This window comes from Diadema antillarum, unplaced genomic scaffold, assembly GCF_040938485.1.
Source record: "Diadema antillarum isolate AM-2024a unplaced genomic scaffold, OU_Dant_1.0 seq00000264_RagTag, whole genome shotgun sequence".
Lineage (NCBI taxonomy): Eukaryota > Metazoa > Echinodermata > Echinoidea > Diadematoida > Diadematidae > Diadema > Diadema antillarum.
In genome coordinates this window covers 691,855-709,156 of record NW_027271302.1, presented here as the reverse complement: position 1 = coordinate 709,156, position 17,302 = coordinate 691,855, and the positions used below count along the sequence as shown (strand labels likewise).

The 17,302-nt window shown below is 38.6% G+C and overlaps 1 protein-coding gene across 1 annotated transcript in view; it reads right to left on the bottom strand.

The window, feature by feature from the left end:
- Nucleotides 1–17,302, bottom strand: part of LOC139729807 (cytosolic carboxypeptidase 6-like) — a 100,864-nt gene that overhangs the window by 72,741 nt on the left and 10,821 nt on the right. The window contains exons 3-5 of the mRNA XM_071640737.1: nucleotides 16,921–17,045; nucleotides 14,078–14,172; nucleotides 10,113–10,329 (exon numbers count right to left, since the gene is read on the bottom strand). Coding sequence (XP_071496838.1) covers nucleotides 10,113–10,329; nucleotides 14,078–14,172; nucleotides 16,921–17,045 — 437 coding nt within the window. The remainder of the gene's footprint in view (nucleotides 1–10,112; nucleotides 10,330–14,077; nucleotides 14,173–16,920; nucleotides 17,046–17,302) is intronic.

Sequence of the window (17,302 nt, the reverse complement as noted above, 5' to 3'; positions counted from 1 at the left end):
TAGACTTTCAACACACAAGTTTTCACTGCTTCCATTCAGAAAAAATATTTCTCCTGCACAGGTAACAAATAAACACTCTTCACTTTGAACAGCATCCCCCTTTCGGTATCCAAAGTATTACTGTTAATGAAGATATTAGATATCTAAACTATTCTATATGAGTTTGTATATCATATATAAGTTTCACAATTGATAGGCCTTATATAACCCATTCTGCACAGTTAAAGAGTTTGTAAATAGGTGTTTCCTTTAGTGTGTGTGTGTGTGTGTGAGTGTGTGTTTCCCTTCTGCTATGTCATATCTTACAAATCATGTATAATTCTGGATGAAAATGAACGATATCATGCATAACAGTATGTCACTGTTGAATGGTTGGAGCAAAGAAAAAAAAATGGTATCAAATGAATATCATCCATGCACACTGGATTAATCATCTAATTCACAGAATACAGCAGTACAAGATTGGACAAATGCAGCAGTCAATGCTGTCATTACAGACCATGGGAAAAAATGAAAAATAGCTGCTAAAAATAAGAAGTACCCTCTAGCCACCATATCTCTAGAATAAAAGTGCTTCTGGGTTTCTTTTTTTTCTTCCTGGTTTGTGCCCAAAACAGACAGGAGAATCACAGTTCTCTTTCGCACAGAAAATGGGAAATGAACAAATCCAACAGTTTAAATGTGGATCAATCATACTGCCCCCAAAACATTGATGGCATTTCCTACAACGAATAAATGAAAATGTCTGGCAGAGGGCAATCAGCAAATGTTGCCAAGAAAGACCCGTAAGGAAGACAACCTCAAAAATGCAAAGTCATTTCTAGTTCATCAAGAAATCCATGCCTCTAGCAACAAGATTTTTTTTCCCCTTCTGTTTCTTGATTTCTAACTCACTCCCTGTGCTTCCCATGCCTTCTACAGAGTGTGGCTTTGGAAGGGTTTACCAGAGTAACACACTTCATGACTGGGAATGTTTAAAAACTGATGGCATTCGATTTTTATTTGTTGGCAAATCCATTTGAGGGGGCACCCTGACGAATATCTGGGGGGATGGGGGTGGGAGCACAAGAAATACGGAGAGACGGGGCATCGCGGTAACGCACGTGTGCCCCCTGGCAGGTAACACTCTATGATGTGCTTTGCCAGGAACTCAAGTGCCGCCCAAGCTCAATGCAAATGCATGAGGGATGAATTATGGATGCCGGTTATTTCATACCAGAAATCAAGTGCTTATAGGTAGATGCCGTGCTCTGGAGGATCTTAACTTTGGCGCGGAAGAAGCGACAAAAATAGGCCATTTCAAGAAAAGAAAGGAAAGGAAGGGAAAGAAAGGGAAAGTGAAGGAGCGAGAGAGAATGGGAGTGCTCCTCTAGGGCAGTGCTGCAAAGACGTGTATAGTGGCGAAGATAACATTGGAATAAGCGCTCCACCAAGGCGAGAGGCTAGAGGAGTGTGTGATCATTCCTCATAGCTATGAGGGGTACTTGTCTTGGCAGGGGTGTGCGTGGCAACCCGTTGGGTCAGCCTCCATCATGCATCTTTAAGGTGCTCCTAAGGTCCCTTATCACCACCTGCCCTCCAGCCCAGTTCCACCCAGAATCCAAAAGTTTTGGGGGTAAAGTGTGAAAAGGGGGGTGAGGGGGCTCTGTACCAACAGTAATAGGGGCAGGCTATCCCACACCTTATCAGTGACAGCTCTATGGCTTGGGTCTCTGCGGCATGCAGCGACATGTAGGAGGGTGACAGGAAATGCATTAAGTTGAAGGTATCTTTCAAAGGATCTTTGTTTTCTTTTGTGTCTCCAGTCCCATCCTTTGGGGACCACAGGGCTTGAGATATCTTCATACCTGTAGTTCCACTCAGGAGTGACTCTGAATATTCAGAGCTGACTGGAGAGTTTTGTTTTGAAGTCTCGGGGGAGTTCACACAGGGCACCAGGTAAGCACTTGAAAGACACCTTGGTAAACCGGTAGGGATGACATTTTCAAATAACACCTGCCTTTCACTGCCGACTTTCTAATGAGCTTTGACATTCAGCATCCCTAGTAGAGGGCCTCCTTTGTTTTTTCTTCAATTCTCTCACCTTTCGTTTCCTCTATCTCTTTCTCTCTCATTCCACTAACTTCCTACCTTTATTGCTCTTGTTGCTATTATGCATGCATGGGAGCTCTTTGCTGCCATGAATTGTGGTGCAAAGTTATCACACATCAGGGTGTATTTCAAAAGTCTTTCCTCGTGTATAAACCATCTCAAAACAAAATATCTTATCCCTGTATTTTCTTCTTTTTTTGAGGGGGGAGGGGTCCTTTTGGCGGTTGCGAACAAAACTGATCAACATCATGTATTTTGCTTAAATCTTGAATTCTCAGTCATCCTGTATATAATGCCTCATTCATAAACCACACCACACAGAATTATTTAGTTCTCATGTAGACAAAGTATCTTTTGGAATAGTTGCTTTGATCCCTGACTTGTACATGATATATCATTCTGTTAAAAAAAAGTACAGTAATTATAATAATTATATTTTCTGCAATCTTTGTCACAAGCACTATCTAAGAACCCTTTTAAATCATCATGTATGCAAAAATCTCATCAAGGACAAAAGTTCTGATGAACAGACATACAGATGAACCAAAAAAAAAAAAATGCCTCTGGTACCATCAATGAAGTTAATCTAAATTTATTACAAGCACAAGTAAAGGAGGGAATTACATGGGGATATTATTATTTCAATTCTAATTTTCAAAAATTGTTGTAATGATAATAGTAATAATACAATTTATGCATAATGTATACCATGGCAGGAGTTTAATGCAACTGGGAAGCTTTTGTTTCTGTTTTGTGTTTTTTTGGGAGGGGAGGAAGGATAAAAGCACATTGTCTTTTTCAAGGTCATATGAGCGGGATTCACAAGTAGACAAATCAATGGGATACAAATCTCAAGATTTGCATCAGGAACAAAATCTCGAGATTTTTGCCTGTGTGGATACAAAAATCCCAGCAATAATCGTAATCAGCATCGCAATGCAAATCCCAAGAAATCTTGCACATATTTCTGAATTGTCCGAATAACTTGCCCCACGGTGACCGTGTGAGTGCTGGACCATATAATCTCAAGATTTTATATGCCATCATTCAAAGCGCACATCAGCATGTGCACCACGAAAACGGAGTGTGCATCATACCACTGTGACCCACAAGAACACAGGGAAAACAGAAGTGTAAAGCGCACTGTAAGCTTTAATTAGTGGGATATTTCAGTCCGTGTGAACGCTTGCAAAAAAAAAAAAAAAAATCTCCAGATATGGATCGTGATTGTTATGCCGCTATTTTGCACTGTGAATGATGCTATGGACACCATTGAAAACATCATTTTTCAGAGATTTTTGAGAAGTGCACAAAGAGATTGATGGAAATGGATGGACACACAGCAGAGTGCCAGACTATGCATTGTGATGCCAGCATGTTGTGGGGGGGGGGGGGGTGACACAAAAGGCAGTGGCAAAGAGTACTGTTTTAATGTGGAACAGTTCTGCCTTGAATAATCTGTTAATGTTTTCCAATGAAGGATCAATCTTAAGAAGAGTCCAGTTTTGAGGACTAACCAGAAAGTTTGGTTTTCATTATGGAAAAATCAATGTAGACACAGAACAAAATGCCAAAGTAGACTGTACAAACAAAGAAAGAAAAATCCTCTCTGACGAAGAGTCTTTCATTTGACAAAAATAACGATTTGAGTGATTAATTATTCAGAACATATTTGGCTTGTTTAAAAGTAAATTTTCCTCAATACTGGGATTTAAGAATACTAAGTTAACAACATTTCTGAGAAATAACAATTCAAAAGTCTGAATGGCAAAGTACAAACTTATACTCACCATCTGTATCAATGTCTAAAGTAACAATACATGATAAAGCTACTTTAAAGAAAACTGTAACAATGCACTTCAATTAGACTGACTAGTCACAAAATGTTAATTTCAAACAATATTTGTTATGGTGGAATAGGTACCAGCAGTCATAGTCTGAATGTGACAGACATCAGTACTATCAAAAGATATCACACCGACACTGCTCTCTTAATCAAATCAACCTTGTGGGGGTTGTCAATATTTTATTTGGAAGAAAAATATGATTCACCCATCCACTGTCATTTTCAATTAATCTTTCAGATGAGATGGAAATTGCTTGTTTCACATCATGTCTGGGGTATTTGAAGCGTTTCTTGCCCACAGTATGGCTCAGTTAGGTTCCTCATTAAACTAATATGTTGTAAGGTGTGAACATAATTGCCTGCCAAAGGTGGAGGCTACAAAACAGACATCTAATTCATACCCTATCAATCGCTTTTGTGCAAAGTCCCCCCAGGCTTATCTCAAAACACCAAGGCTTTGCAGGCATGGCTACAAAGTAGTGCCTGATGTTTTGACACCTTAGACAATTCATACAATAGTAAGAAAAACTGAGCGGAGTGAGCAAGACGTTTTAGTTAAGTTTCTCACAGAAACAAAAGCCGGCAAACATCATGTGCCCTGAATGATTTGCCACATGCTTTCAGGGTAAATGGATAACCTATCATGCCCACCATTAACTCATGTGCAAAGAACCACTTCACTGAATATAATCTCAACATGCAACAATGGTTAATAAAAATTCATGATGTCTGTAACAAAATATGTGCCATAAAAAGAGCTTGTTTACATGATTTGCTCATCATTCACATAGTCCCTGAACAATCACAAAAAAGTCACTTGCATTACAAGTGGTAAAACTCCACAATATTCATTAGGTTCTGTATCTGTTTACATGCAGAAAAATTTGAGAAAATTGCATAGATTTCTCTGTATCAATTGTATGTGGAATACCACTGTTCATTCTAAACATTTGTTATGGGTACATCGTAAAAATTACAGAGCTAAGAGACTTTATTTTTAAGACAAGATCCCATAGTGAGCGACAGAGGGATGAAATCTAGTTTTGTTTGTTTGTTTGTTTGCTTGTATGTTTTCTGACTCAGGTTTCCATATCACATCTGTTATTCCAATCAAGTGACTATCATATAGACTGTAATTGCGCGCCAAGTGGTAACGGTGTTTTTGTTGGATTGTTTCCTTTTGCTTAGCTGCTAAAAGTGACTACAAACAATTGCAAATAGATAAAGCATTGATCTCTCATGGGTCGGCCAACCTTACACCTTGACTGGAATGTCTTGTGTTCTAATTTCTGTTTTCATTCAGTGCTGAATCCACAGAGAGACAGACAGATATATTACTTGGCACCATTTTCCCATTCATCCTTTCTACGTGGCTTTATTTCCAGCATCAATCAAGAATATAGCTTGTAATTCTCCGCATCACCGCCTCTTGAAAGTAATTCATGATTCCTGGTTTTCATTCCTTGTTTCACGGAAGTGTAAACCTCAATTTATTTATCACAGGCACTACAGTAAACAACTCCAGCATCATCTAATGGCTATTGAGGCTGTCTAGTGATTGCAGATTGTTTGTGGTTTAGCACTTGTAGATGATAAAAAGAAATGAAATGCACATATGTGAACATGCATCACAAAACAAACAAAAAGTCGCCCCCTTGATTTTTCGTGAGGACCCAAATGAGGTGAAATGGGTCAACCGAGTCAATCTTGATTTTTTCATATTTTCTGAGAGAGCTACACAATTGTATCCTTCTTCTAGATTATTCTTTAAAATCATAACACGAATGGGAAAGTTCTTCAACCCTCTCTTTTTTTTTTGGGGGGGGGGAGTAAAATGATCAGGTACATGTCTTAGAGACCCTTTTTCATTTGTTGAAATCCCTGGCACACCCTTCACTTTCAAGTCTAATAAATTTTGAAAGGAAAATGCAACTGCTTTGAAAGATGGCACTAATCATGGACAGAATGTGTTAATAGAACATGCTCAATTTCAGCTTAATCTGATAATCCCTTCATTGTTGTTGCTCCAGTGGTTGACATCCTGTGTTTTGTCCCTTTCATCTCAGAGTAAGCCGGCTTGGTGAAAGATTAAGCACTTGAATAGACACTGTACTTCAGAGCCTCTTTTCTCAGTCACACTTTTCCAGAGTGTGTTAGGTAGGTTAGGGGAGTCCATTTGAATTGAGTTATACATTATATTAAAGCTTAGAGTCTGCTCTATCAGAATCTGCCCTTAACTAAAAATCCATGTCTGGTGACTTTTTGTTGGTTTTGTGGTGTAAGGTCACATATATGGCGAGTGGATGGATAGTTACATTAATATTCAATGCATTCATATCTCACCTAGATCTACTGATCTACTCGTGAGTAAACTACATTTCGATCAAATTAAAAATTACAAGGCAGCCTACTTGATTTACACTGTATCTCTAGGTTAATTTTGCACTCTCTTTTCACACTTGCACAGAATTACTGAGAATTATTCTTTCTCACACACTACTGCATGCAAATTACATTCTATATAAACCTAATCAATCATAATGCACACACAAATACACCACACAATATACATACCTCTAGTCTAAGCATACGGACCAACTCCTGATGGACTCATAAATAGTTCTTTAAATATATTCAACTTACAATAAATAGTAACAGGTGATGCCCATGGTTTGGGCGTGGCTATAGATGGTCAGTGTGCCTTCCAAAATGGTCCATGTACGAGGGCACAAACAAGTGCAACACACACACACACACACACACACACACACACACACACACACTATAACAGATTCACTTAAGTACTGACCCCAATCAAGGGACTTACAAGGACTAACGCTGGGAGCAACTTTCACCATTAACCCCATCACCAAACGTGTCAGATGGCACTCAGATATGCTGAGAACTCTCAAATTGGAAATTGCTCACTCCCCACTGGGGTGAAAATATGGCAAGATGTGAGTAGCCTACTCTCTCTCTCTCTCTCTCTCTCTCTCTCTCTCTCTTTCTTACTTTTTAAATTGTTTCTGAAGTGTTTTTGACCTTTGCATATGGATGGCCGGAAACACAGAGGACACAATGTTATATCTGGTTTCAAGTGAAAAACCTCTGTGGCAGCCAACTTTTAATATGGATATGACTGGGAGAGTAATATTTTGCACAAACAACGAACAGGGAACAGTTAAAAAAGAGGTTAACAGCAGTATGGATCTGGAATTAAATCTGTTTTTTTCTAGTGAATGGTGGCAAGAAATGTGTGCAGTTGAGCTTGCGGATTTATCTCATGTGGTCAGTTAGGAGCAACAAGATATGCACAAGCAAACAGCTGTAAGACCAACAGCTGTATAGACTCTACAAGGACCACACAAATAGAATAAAAAGCACTACTGTTGGTGACGTCAGCACACTTGAACCAGAGACCCATTGACAGAGAGTGTGGTCTAATCCATGACGCCACAGGAGCTCAGCCAGTGGTAAAGAATGCGAGGGGGTTCAGGGAAAGACCAACAGCTAGACATGGGTTATAATAATCCCAATCAGAGAAAACAGAACTTATGCACACAAAACAAAGCCAAAATTAAAAAACACAAAATCTGAGGATCAAAAAACAACAAGAAAAAAAACAACAAGAAAAAACAAAAGTATGAGGTATTCTCAAAGGTAAGCACTATCTTCAAAAAAACAAAAGCAAGGTAAATAGAACGTAACCATAATATTTTTGTTGTCTCTGTTTGTTTGTTGTTGTTGTTGTTGTTTTTGTCATCAAGACAATATCTACAGATACATAATACCACATGGGACTGTGTACATACAGATTCCTGTCTTGCATCATAACTATAGTACCAAGCAAAGTATACATTAAAACGTCAAATATCGAAGTCTTTTCTCTGTAAAATGACATTACACTTCGATATGGCACAGATCCTCATTCAACAATCCACTGTACGCTGCTTCAGTAATGTATTAACATTTGTGGTGTTTATTTTCCCACAGCCCAGTAACAAGCTACTTATTCATCGGCTCCCTCCAATTTAAAGTTCACTCTGCGTTCATTAGCTGTGCTAGGTAAGGTAAGCATCTGGCAAGCTTTGTGGTTGTTATTTAGGCAATCTTCAATGAATAAAGCATGCATAGAATTTGTATACTGTACATAATACAGAAACAGTCTATTGAACACATAGTGATTAAATCAGGTCAATGTATTCTCTTTCTTCTGGGAGTAATTTTCCTCTTCATTTGCACTTCCTAGAAAACTGTGCTGAGGAATGTTAGATAACAAACAGCATGACTTTTATACTCCACACATTAAACTAAGTGACAGATTTGCAAACATACATTGTAATATGGAAAGCAGTATGTCTGACTTCACATACATGTCCTGGAACATTGACATGATTGTTTGGTGGTTTTGTTTTGTTTTGTTTTTTTTGTTTGCCAAAACTAATGCATGAAAAACAGTTTGTTTGTTGTTATTTTCCCCATGATATGTACTTACTGTGTAATGCAGCAAATATGAAATAAAGGTTGGTTGCAGGCATCTCCAAAACTGTATCACAGAAGTTGATTGTCTGGAATTCATGTTTTCCTTATTTTATTAGCTGTATCACTGGCATATTTTTACATTCTTAATGAATATTATGTAAATATACATGTCCTTACGCAAATGGACAACAGAAATTAGATATCATTTGCTTACATCCCTATCCACCAACACATATATAGGCTAAAGTGTTACTAAACATACTGACAAGCTTTGATCCTGTACTCATCAGCCCACAGAAGAAATGATCACCAAGTCAGATTGGAAATAAATGAATAACATGCCACCATGCTGCACAAATGTAGTACCAGATGTCTTGCATTCCATTTGTAACAGTAGTCTAACTCTTCAATTCGTATTACAGTGTATGACTTACTAAACACTACGACAGTTGTAGAAGTAATACGATGTGTATCAGGTTTAATTTTCACTAACCCTTGTGATTTTCAACTGGCTATTAATTCACCAAGTAGTCGATTGAATACACATTGGGCAAAGTTTTTGAAAGGTTAGGTGATTTCCCTCTCAGTTGCCGACAACTCATCAACGGCATGACTATGGCAAATCACGCATTGCCGCCATAAAAACATGCATAATTCAATGCTTTATGCACTGACTCTCTGGCTTACAATATCAATGGCACCCAACCAAATCATCAAAACTTCATTAGCATCAGTTTGAATCACATCATCTTACATATACCAGCTGTCTATAGATGCATTGTTTTCAATACACTGCTTTCTCTCGCATTTGACATGCTTTTTTTCTTCATTCTATTTGCTGTTACCAGTCTACACATCCCATCCTTTCAAAGTCTTTTCTATGATTTATGCATGTTTCATCTAAAACAGTCTCAGAGATTGATGCATTTACAGGTTGCTGGATTATCTATTCTCTCTTTTTACTTGCTAGTTTAAGGATGCACTTTGGATCATCTTACATTCAAATTAATACCAATACAGGACACACACAAAGAGAGCAATGATACAGTTTTATTCATTCGTCATTATTCAATTTATTCCATCAAACTAGCACACTTTTTTACTGAACTCACCTGGCTGTCATGGTAATTTCCAATTCTGCTATGAAAGGATGATGTCCTTTTTCATTATAGTCTCTCATGCTTAACAGGACTAATTTAATGATTTCTACACTTTGTCAAGATCACCTAGCTGCTGTCAGACATTTGATCTACTGAGATTCCAGGGGTCTATTCTACAAAGAGGTTCACAGCTATCTCAAGCTACAATAATTGCAGCAGCTGGGAAGTAGCCAAGCATCTGTGACTACTGAAGTATGTGCTGCTTTGAAAAAACAATGATATAAAACATAAATTACAACTTACATGTACATCTAAAAAGTAAGAGCTAGCGGTGCAGTTCTTTAGAACCAAGCCTTTCTTGCAACACTTGCATAGTACACACTGCTCTTGAGGCATTATACCTTAACCTGTTGAGAAAGGGCTGATTTTGCTATAACACACATTTCCCATAGACACCTGCCTGAGTAGTCTCAGGACTAGTCTTCAAAGGGTTCAAGCTTTACAGCACAAGGAGTTTTTACCATCACTTCAACCGCATACACACAGAAACAAAGACACAGAGGCACACACAAACAATGCCACCACATACTCACCACACTGAGACAGAGCAGCTCCCGCTTGACAAACGGCAGGCGGCGCTTCTCCACAGCAGCCAGGTAGGTCTGTAGACGGGTGTAGGAGTAGGGGTAGCAGTAGGCAAACTGGTACGTGTCCTCCTCCTTGTCAAAGCAGAAGGCAAAGGACATGACATAGTTCTTCCTGTGGTCTGGGCAGCGGTAGTAGTACACATTCTTGGAAGGTATCCGCTGCCTGCATGAGTGGAAACCAACAAGGACTCATTTCAAATAATATGCTAAAGAATCTTAAACTTCTACGAGGTGTGATTTGGTGAAATCAGTTTCTAATCTCCATACAAAGTAAGGAATGAGAATCATAATGGAAGGATAATTCCACTGAAAGAGGGTCCCTTTCAGTGACACGGTGAAACAAAGATAGATAGCATATGAAGAATATGAGACACCTTGCAGACTGATACACCTGGTGGTACAAGAAGCACAAGTAAAAATGGAGTCAGAATCACTCAAGCTTGGTATGAAATGTGTCATCAGGTCTCATGAATTCATGACTCATATCAAGCAGTTAAAGATGCTAGGTTCCTTCTCTTATGGTTCAGTAGTCTACAGTAGGATTGCATGTACTGTCAGAAATGTTGCACTTTTTTTCATGATAGGTTGAACAACCTTTTTTGCAACATCTTTAAAGGGTGGCATCTAGCTAATCATTATGATTTTTTTTTTTTTTTTGCATCTTCAAATCCAGATCTTGGGAAGAATTCATGAATGTGACCCATCCCCATGTATTATTCTGATAGACTGAGAGACCATAAAGTCAAGAATATTGCACATTAAGGTGATCAGGTTGAAAAGTAAAGAAATCAGGCATCTGTTCAAATATATGAAAGGCTTGAATTTCAAAGTCTAGAAATGCTTTGAAATTGTACACATTTGATACTTTATGAAACTAGTCTATATTATGCTGTTTGGAATTAATCCATTATATTTCATACCCACATTCTTGATTTGCCTTTCAGCTTCAAAGCCAGCTTTCTCAAAACTGTGTGGTGGCCCGACTTGTAACATTGTTGGATATTGTTTAAACTACCAGTAACCAAGACAAAACTGAGACAAATTACATGACAATGGAAAGCTTTCTTTAGACGTGCATGAAAGTTTGTAACTTCTAAAATTAGGACATCAGTCTTTGGCAACTTTATTAGGCTGTCAGAATGAGGACAGGCCACAAATACACTCACTATAAACAAATCAATTTGTGATATACACATCATTAGACGGAGACCAGAACAACGTCACTTGATACAAGCAAACTGGGCATGAAATAAAATAATCTCGTACAAGCTTTATGGAGCTCAATTTCAGAAGTAAAGATTGATTAGGTCTAAATTTAAGATTTTGCCTTTCTCTCTTACTTGGACAGGTTAACATTAAATCCCTTACCTATGCTACAGTGAATATCTGCACACAGAATGTGCAATTCCTCACACAAATAAAAACTCAATGACAAAAATGATATCATTTACTTTTGAAACATATGAGAAAAAAAAGATAACAAAAGAAAAGGATTTTCTCACAATCCAGCTTCATCTATCCATCATTATCCAAGTCATTTCATCAAGCCACTGCACTTACTGACAAGTTTTTCTCACATCATGATTCTACACAATGAAGCACACCATGCAAACACTATTCCCCCTGTCCCCCTTAAGCAGCCTTTATATCACTAAGATATCAACAATTTTTACGCAGCAACAGCACGTAGCTACACACTTACAGCAGGCTCGCTCTCATTGTTTTCACGTTGTATTTTCACTCAATTGCCCAATCTAAAACTTTACAATACTTGAGGAATTTACTGGAATCAGAGCTTTAGTGTGATATACTCTCCTTCAATGACAACTTACAAGTAAATTGTGCTCCCAATACTCATCACTTTTGATCTGCAAATGATCACAGCCTATGAGCTTATTGAAAGCCACCTACTGTCCACTCCGCAAATTTGTGGTTTTTTAACAAAAAGCCAACCCAAGCAAAGCAAAAACAAAACAAACAAAACAATGACCGCCAAAGTGAATACTGCTCTGCGTGTGTGCAATTCAGCAGTGGTATCCAGGACTGGCTAAAGCTTTTGTTGTTTTTGCCACAGCGCCACGCTTGCATTCCCATTGATTGATAATGGCTTTGGCACAAAATATCGCCCCAAGGCCCCGTTGGCTTGGACCACTTAGATCCATAGTTCAAGTTGGGGGCAAGAATAAGCAAACTGGGAAAGGGGAGAGGAGGCAGAAGGAAAAAGGATGCCAGCAGAGAAGCATTGTAGTTTTAGATGCATGGTCAAATTAACAAAACGAGGAAAATCACGAGGGAGAAAGAAGAGTATTTTTCTAATAACCTTATACGAGTGGCAGACATATTTGCAGTTTGTTTTGATAAAATTTAGTCTCCTTTGTGGTAAGGAAAATGCAGTTTCTATTTTCAAGTGAGTTCTCCATTATGCAGTGGTCATATGCACTGACTGCAGGAAAAAAAATATATATGTAAATTTGGACTGTCAATCAATGCAAACAGACCCTTGCATCAAGATGTACCATTTTTCAGGCTCTATTTGTCAACTTCTCACATTCATCTTCTATGGCTGGCTTTCTACTTATGGTATTTCATATCAATACAATTTGCAAGGAAGACAAAAAAAAAAATAAGAAGAAAAAATTGATTCAAATATTAGGGAAAAACCATCAGAGGAGTGTAGTAATGTGGTTAAAATGGCTAATTTTCCAATGCATGATAAAGTAGCATGAGGATGAGTAATACCACAAACAAGTCAAAACTTCTCTCCATGGTGCGCACTCAAAACCACAGTCTTCATCTAATTCCTCAGCATGATATGCACAAGGGTTTGGGCAGACAAGACATGTCGGCAGAGGTCAAGATCCATAGCAATGTTCACCCCGTCTGATGACACCACTCAAGAAGAGAATCAACATCTCTCTACCCAGCACGGGTCGTGACTGCATGATTACAGTCTGAGTGAGCCATCTATTGTGGGACGGAAGCCCTCACTGACAAGTCTGATGGGCCCTCGTAGTCAACCCGTCTGGGTCTACAATTGTCACCGGCTCCCAAAATCTCTTCCCAGACTTTTCTGAGCCCACTTTCTGATCGCTTCATTTCCTTGCAGTCATGTCCAGACAGAGAACATGACATTTAATTAATAGTGTAATTGGAACTTTTTTTTCCTTTTCCTATTTCCTCTCTTCTTTTTTTTTTTAAATCTGTGTGAAGAGAAGTCGATTACTCTTAGATTCTTGTGCATATTACTTCATGACACAGCACCACTGGATTATAAGTTAGATGCCGACCGAATGCAATCTTCATATCAAAGTAGTGTAAGTCAGCACGCAGGCTTGCATCCAAAGGAGCACAAAGTCAGATTGCTCAAATAATGAGGATATGTCTCCCTGTCAACCCATGGCATTTGTGTTTTTGTCTTTGGTGTTTTGTTGTTGTTCTTTGTTGTTGTTTGGTTGTTGTTTTGGTTTTTTTTTGTTTTGGTTTGTTTGTTGTTTTTGTTTGGTTTTTTTTTTTTGGGGGGGGGGTATTTACTTGATAATGGTAACCTGATATTGATAGTAACAAGCTGATGACTGAGTTATCCCTTCAAGGTACCACGAGGACAAATTTTGTCTATTGATCCTTGATTGCCTTGTGGGTGAATGACACAAGGACTTAAACACAAACACATACCCATGAAAAATGCAAACAGAGCTTTATAGAAATGAATCCAACTGATTCATGATCTGCAATAAAGAACAGTACTTTATCATGCTCCATGAAGGCAAAATTTAAAGTGAATTAATTATAAAATCACACCGTGTAATACATAATTATCTGCAATGCAAAGTCTTGATAGCAGACGCCACATACACGGAAGAGAGATGAGAAAAAAAAATGGTAGTCAGTCAGAGATGGAAAGTACTACTCACCATCGTGTCCTGCTAGAAGATTTCACCATTGGTGCCATACCCTCTCTGTACAGGCTCTTGGTCTTACTGAAATTAACGATATTGAAGATCACCCTCTGGAAGAGACCACACAAACACATACATGGAATCAATAAAGGATATACCATTCACTGGCTTTCTGCAATAGGGCCACTGTAGACATGCTCTTTAAAGGTGCATGGTCCCGGTGTTTTAGCCAAATGCGTACGCGGGCGCATGGCGCAAGTTTCCTATAGAGACCTACGCTATCGACTCCTCTTTAGCGCTTACGCTTTGGCCCACTTCCCCGAGTCCGAAGAAGTCCAATTCACTGAAGTCAGTGGTCCGATCACAGTTCGGCTCATGATTCGGCTGAGGGGGATGACAGCTTTAGCAAACTTCTTTTGTGATGTCACAATAACAAGCACATATGCACGCACCCTGGCATTACCACAGACTGCGCGATGCGCAGAGAAGACAACGAAGGCAACGTTACTAATAGCAACACCTACGCTCTTTACTCTTGATGACAGCTCAACTTCGGTAATCTTCGTATCAATGCTAACAGTGATCGGCAGTATCATTATCAGCGCCCTCTACACTCCCGGGACTATGCACCTTTAAAACAATTCTAACAATGGCCTTTTGTGCAAAGAACTGACAAATTAATCAGGAGGCACACTCCATTTACTGTCATTAGCTTTAGTTCTCATTTCTATTCTCCATTAAACAGACAGTCATGAGTAGTAATTGTTGATGATTGTGCAGACAGTACATGAAATCACTAAAAATTGCATGAAATGTCCTAGATGGATTATGATTGTTCTATTACACAATTAAAACATCCTTTGAAGAAGGTCAATGACTTTTCTGCTCATAGTCTTTTGTCATTAATGTACATTATACACAATGTACAATGTACATTGTATAATGTATACTTTGCTACTTTAAAAAATCAATTTTTTCATTTGATGATGGGACACTCTTTCGGAAAATCCCTCTTTAAAAGTAGACACTTAATGTGTCCCACTCTTGGATAGAAGTTTAATTGTTACTGTTGTCATCGTTTTGTATGGGTAATATTCTTGTTTTTCTGATCATGAACATATACAGTGTATACATAGCCCATTCATGAGAAATAGAAGTAGGAGAACATGAAATAGCTACAGGAAGATTTGAAAAAGAAAAAGAAACGTCCAGTTTTGCCTGCTAAGAAGATCATACAAACTTGACTGATAGACAAGAGGAAAACAGAGGTCAATTACACTTTTGACTTTGCAATTCAGCAGATATTACATGTATCTGCAGAAAAATAGATAAAGACATATTTCCTTCTGCCAAGACATGACTGAACATGACTGAGTGTGTCTGTCTTTAACACCTGCTGATGAGTAGTTAATGGAATGTAGTCCATATATATATATGCAAATTTCTTCTACATAAATGCATGTGGCAAATTCCATGACACACCACCAGACACTGTACCCAATAATACAGGTGCATTGATACGCATTTGAAAGGTATGCCTATTTCACGCTTATTTTAGTCCATGAACAAAATTTAAAGCATTGTTTTGATTTTAACCCCCTTCATAAATACGGGCCATTGTGTTGGTTTCAGTTGTGGTCGTCAATAAGAATTTACCCAGGTAAACCATTTCAAGTTGGTGTGGTAGACTTGGGTGCATTGTTACGAGTTTGACAACCACAAATAATACAGTCCAGGAGTCATACAGCCCATTAGTTCGACACTACGCAGACAAGATCCTCGAGTTCAACACTAAGCAAACAAGGCCCACGGGACCGACATATTAAGCCCTGTGATGTAATATCAAACTCGTAAGTCATTTTTACCTGGTATCAAACTAGTGGGCCTTGTTTGCTTATTGTCAAACTCGTGGTCCCTGTTTATGTGGTGTCAAACATGTGGGCCTTGTTTGCCCAGTGTCAGACTCATAGATCTATTAGTACGGTGTCAAACTCATGGGCTGTATGACTTGTGGGCTGTTTGGCTCATGGACCTCTTTTCAATGCCGAACTTGTGGGCTGTTTCACTCATGGACCTTTTTTCAATGTCAAATTTGTAGGACATAGTGACTCGTGAGTGTTGGTCTGGAGGGATGACCCCGTAGAGTTCCTGACCTGGGGTCAAACTATGAATGCATTTTATGCGTAGATAAGTTTCCACATTAGAGCTAGTTTGAACTTAAATCATCATTGACATCTAACTGCTTCAATTGATTATGTCCCACTTTAAGCTATCAAGTCCAGGTAGAATTTTCTTGCAGGTATTTTCATCTTGTCATCATTATATTCAATAGTAATGGTGAAATGTATCTAATACATGTCTCACATTGGAGAAAGATCAGATGAAATTGGTTTTATCCGCACAAAGTAAGAAATACATTCACACACACATACAAAAACAACAACAACTACTACTACTCATTGACAGACAAACAGGAATTTTCATCTTCTAAAATGTATTGATGATTTTATAGGAAGGTTCAAATGAATTTGGCAATAGATAGGGCCTTGACAATTTTGTGACCATTAACAGAATTGTACATTCATGAACAACATAGGGCTCAAATGAGAGGGAATTCTTATTTCCCCTTATGAAATGGCAACAGTGAATAGCAATAAAATAAAATAGAAATAAAACACCTAACTGCGGAAATGCGCTTTATGATTAACAGCCCTAATGGTTAACTACATACCTATCACTCTATGATGTACAGACTAGTTAGCCTTCCTCTGTTGAAGATCCCTATTTGGCTTTGAAAAAGAAAGTTTGATAATAAATTCCATGCTTCTCAGATAACAAACTTGATATACTCTATCTACCTGGTCAGCCTTGACGTTCTCCACAGTGAAGTTGAACCAGACCCTGAAGCGTGGGTTGCAGGTGTCCGGCCGTACAAACAGGTCATACTCATGCTCCGTGATGTAATCTACACGCCCAAGATTGCCTGGGTTGAATCATAAAATAGATATCATCACAACAAGGACCCCCATGATCAGACGCTTGTGGAAGTGGGGGAAGGGATGATAGTGATGAGAATAAGCCTGTTAGAGGGGTACCAATCAGTGGCGGATCCAGAGGGGGGCGCAACCAGTGCACACCCCTTTTATTTTTTTTTTTAAACAACAAAAGAAATAAACAGAAAAAAAATCAGATGAAACCCGGAAGTGGCACCAGTATATTAGTTGCACCCCCCGCCCCCCT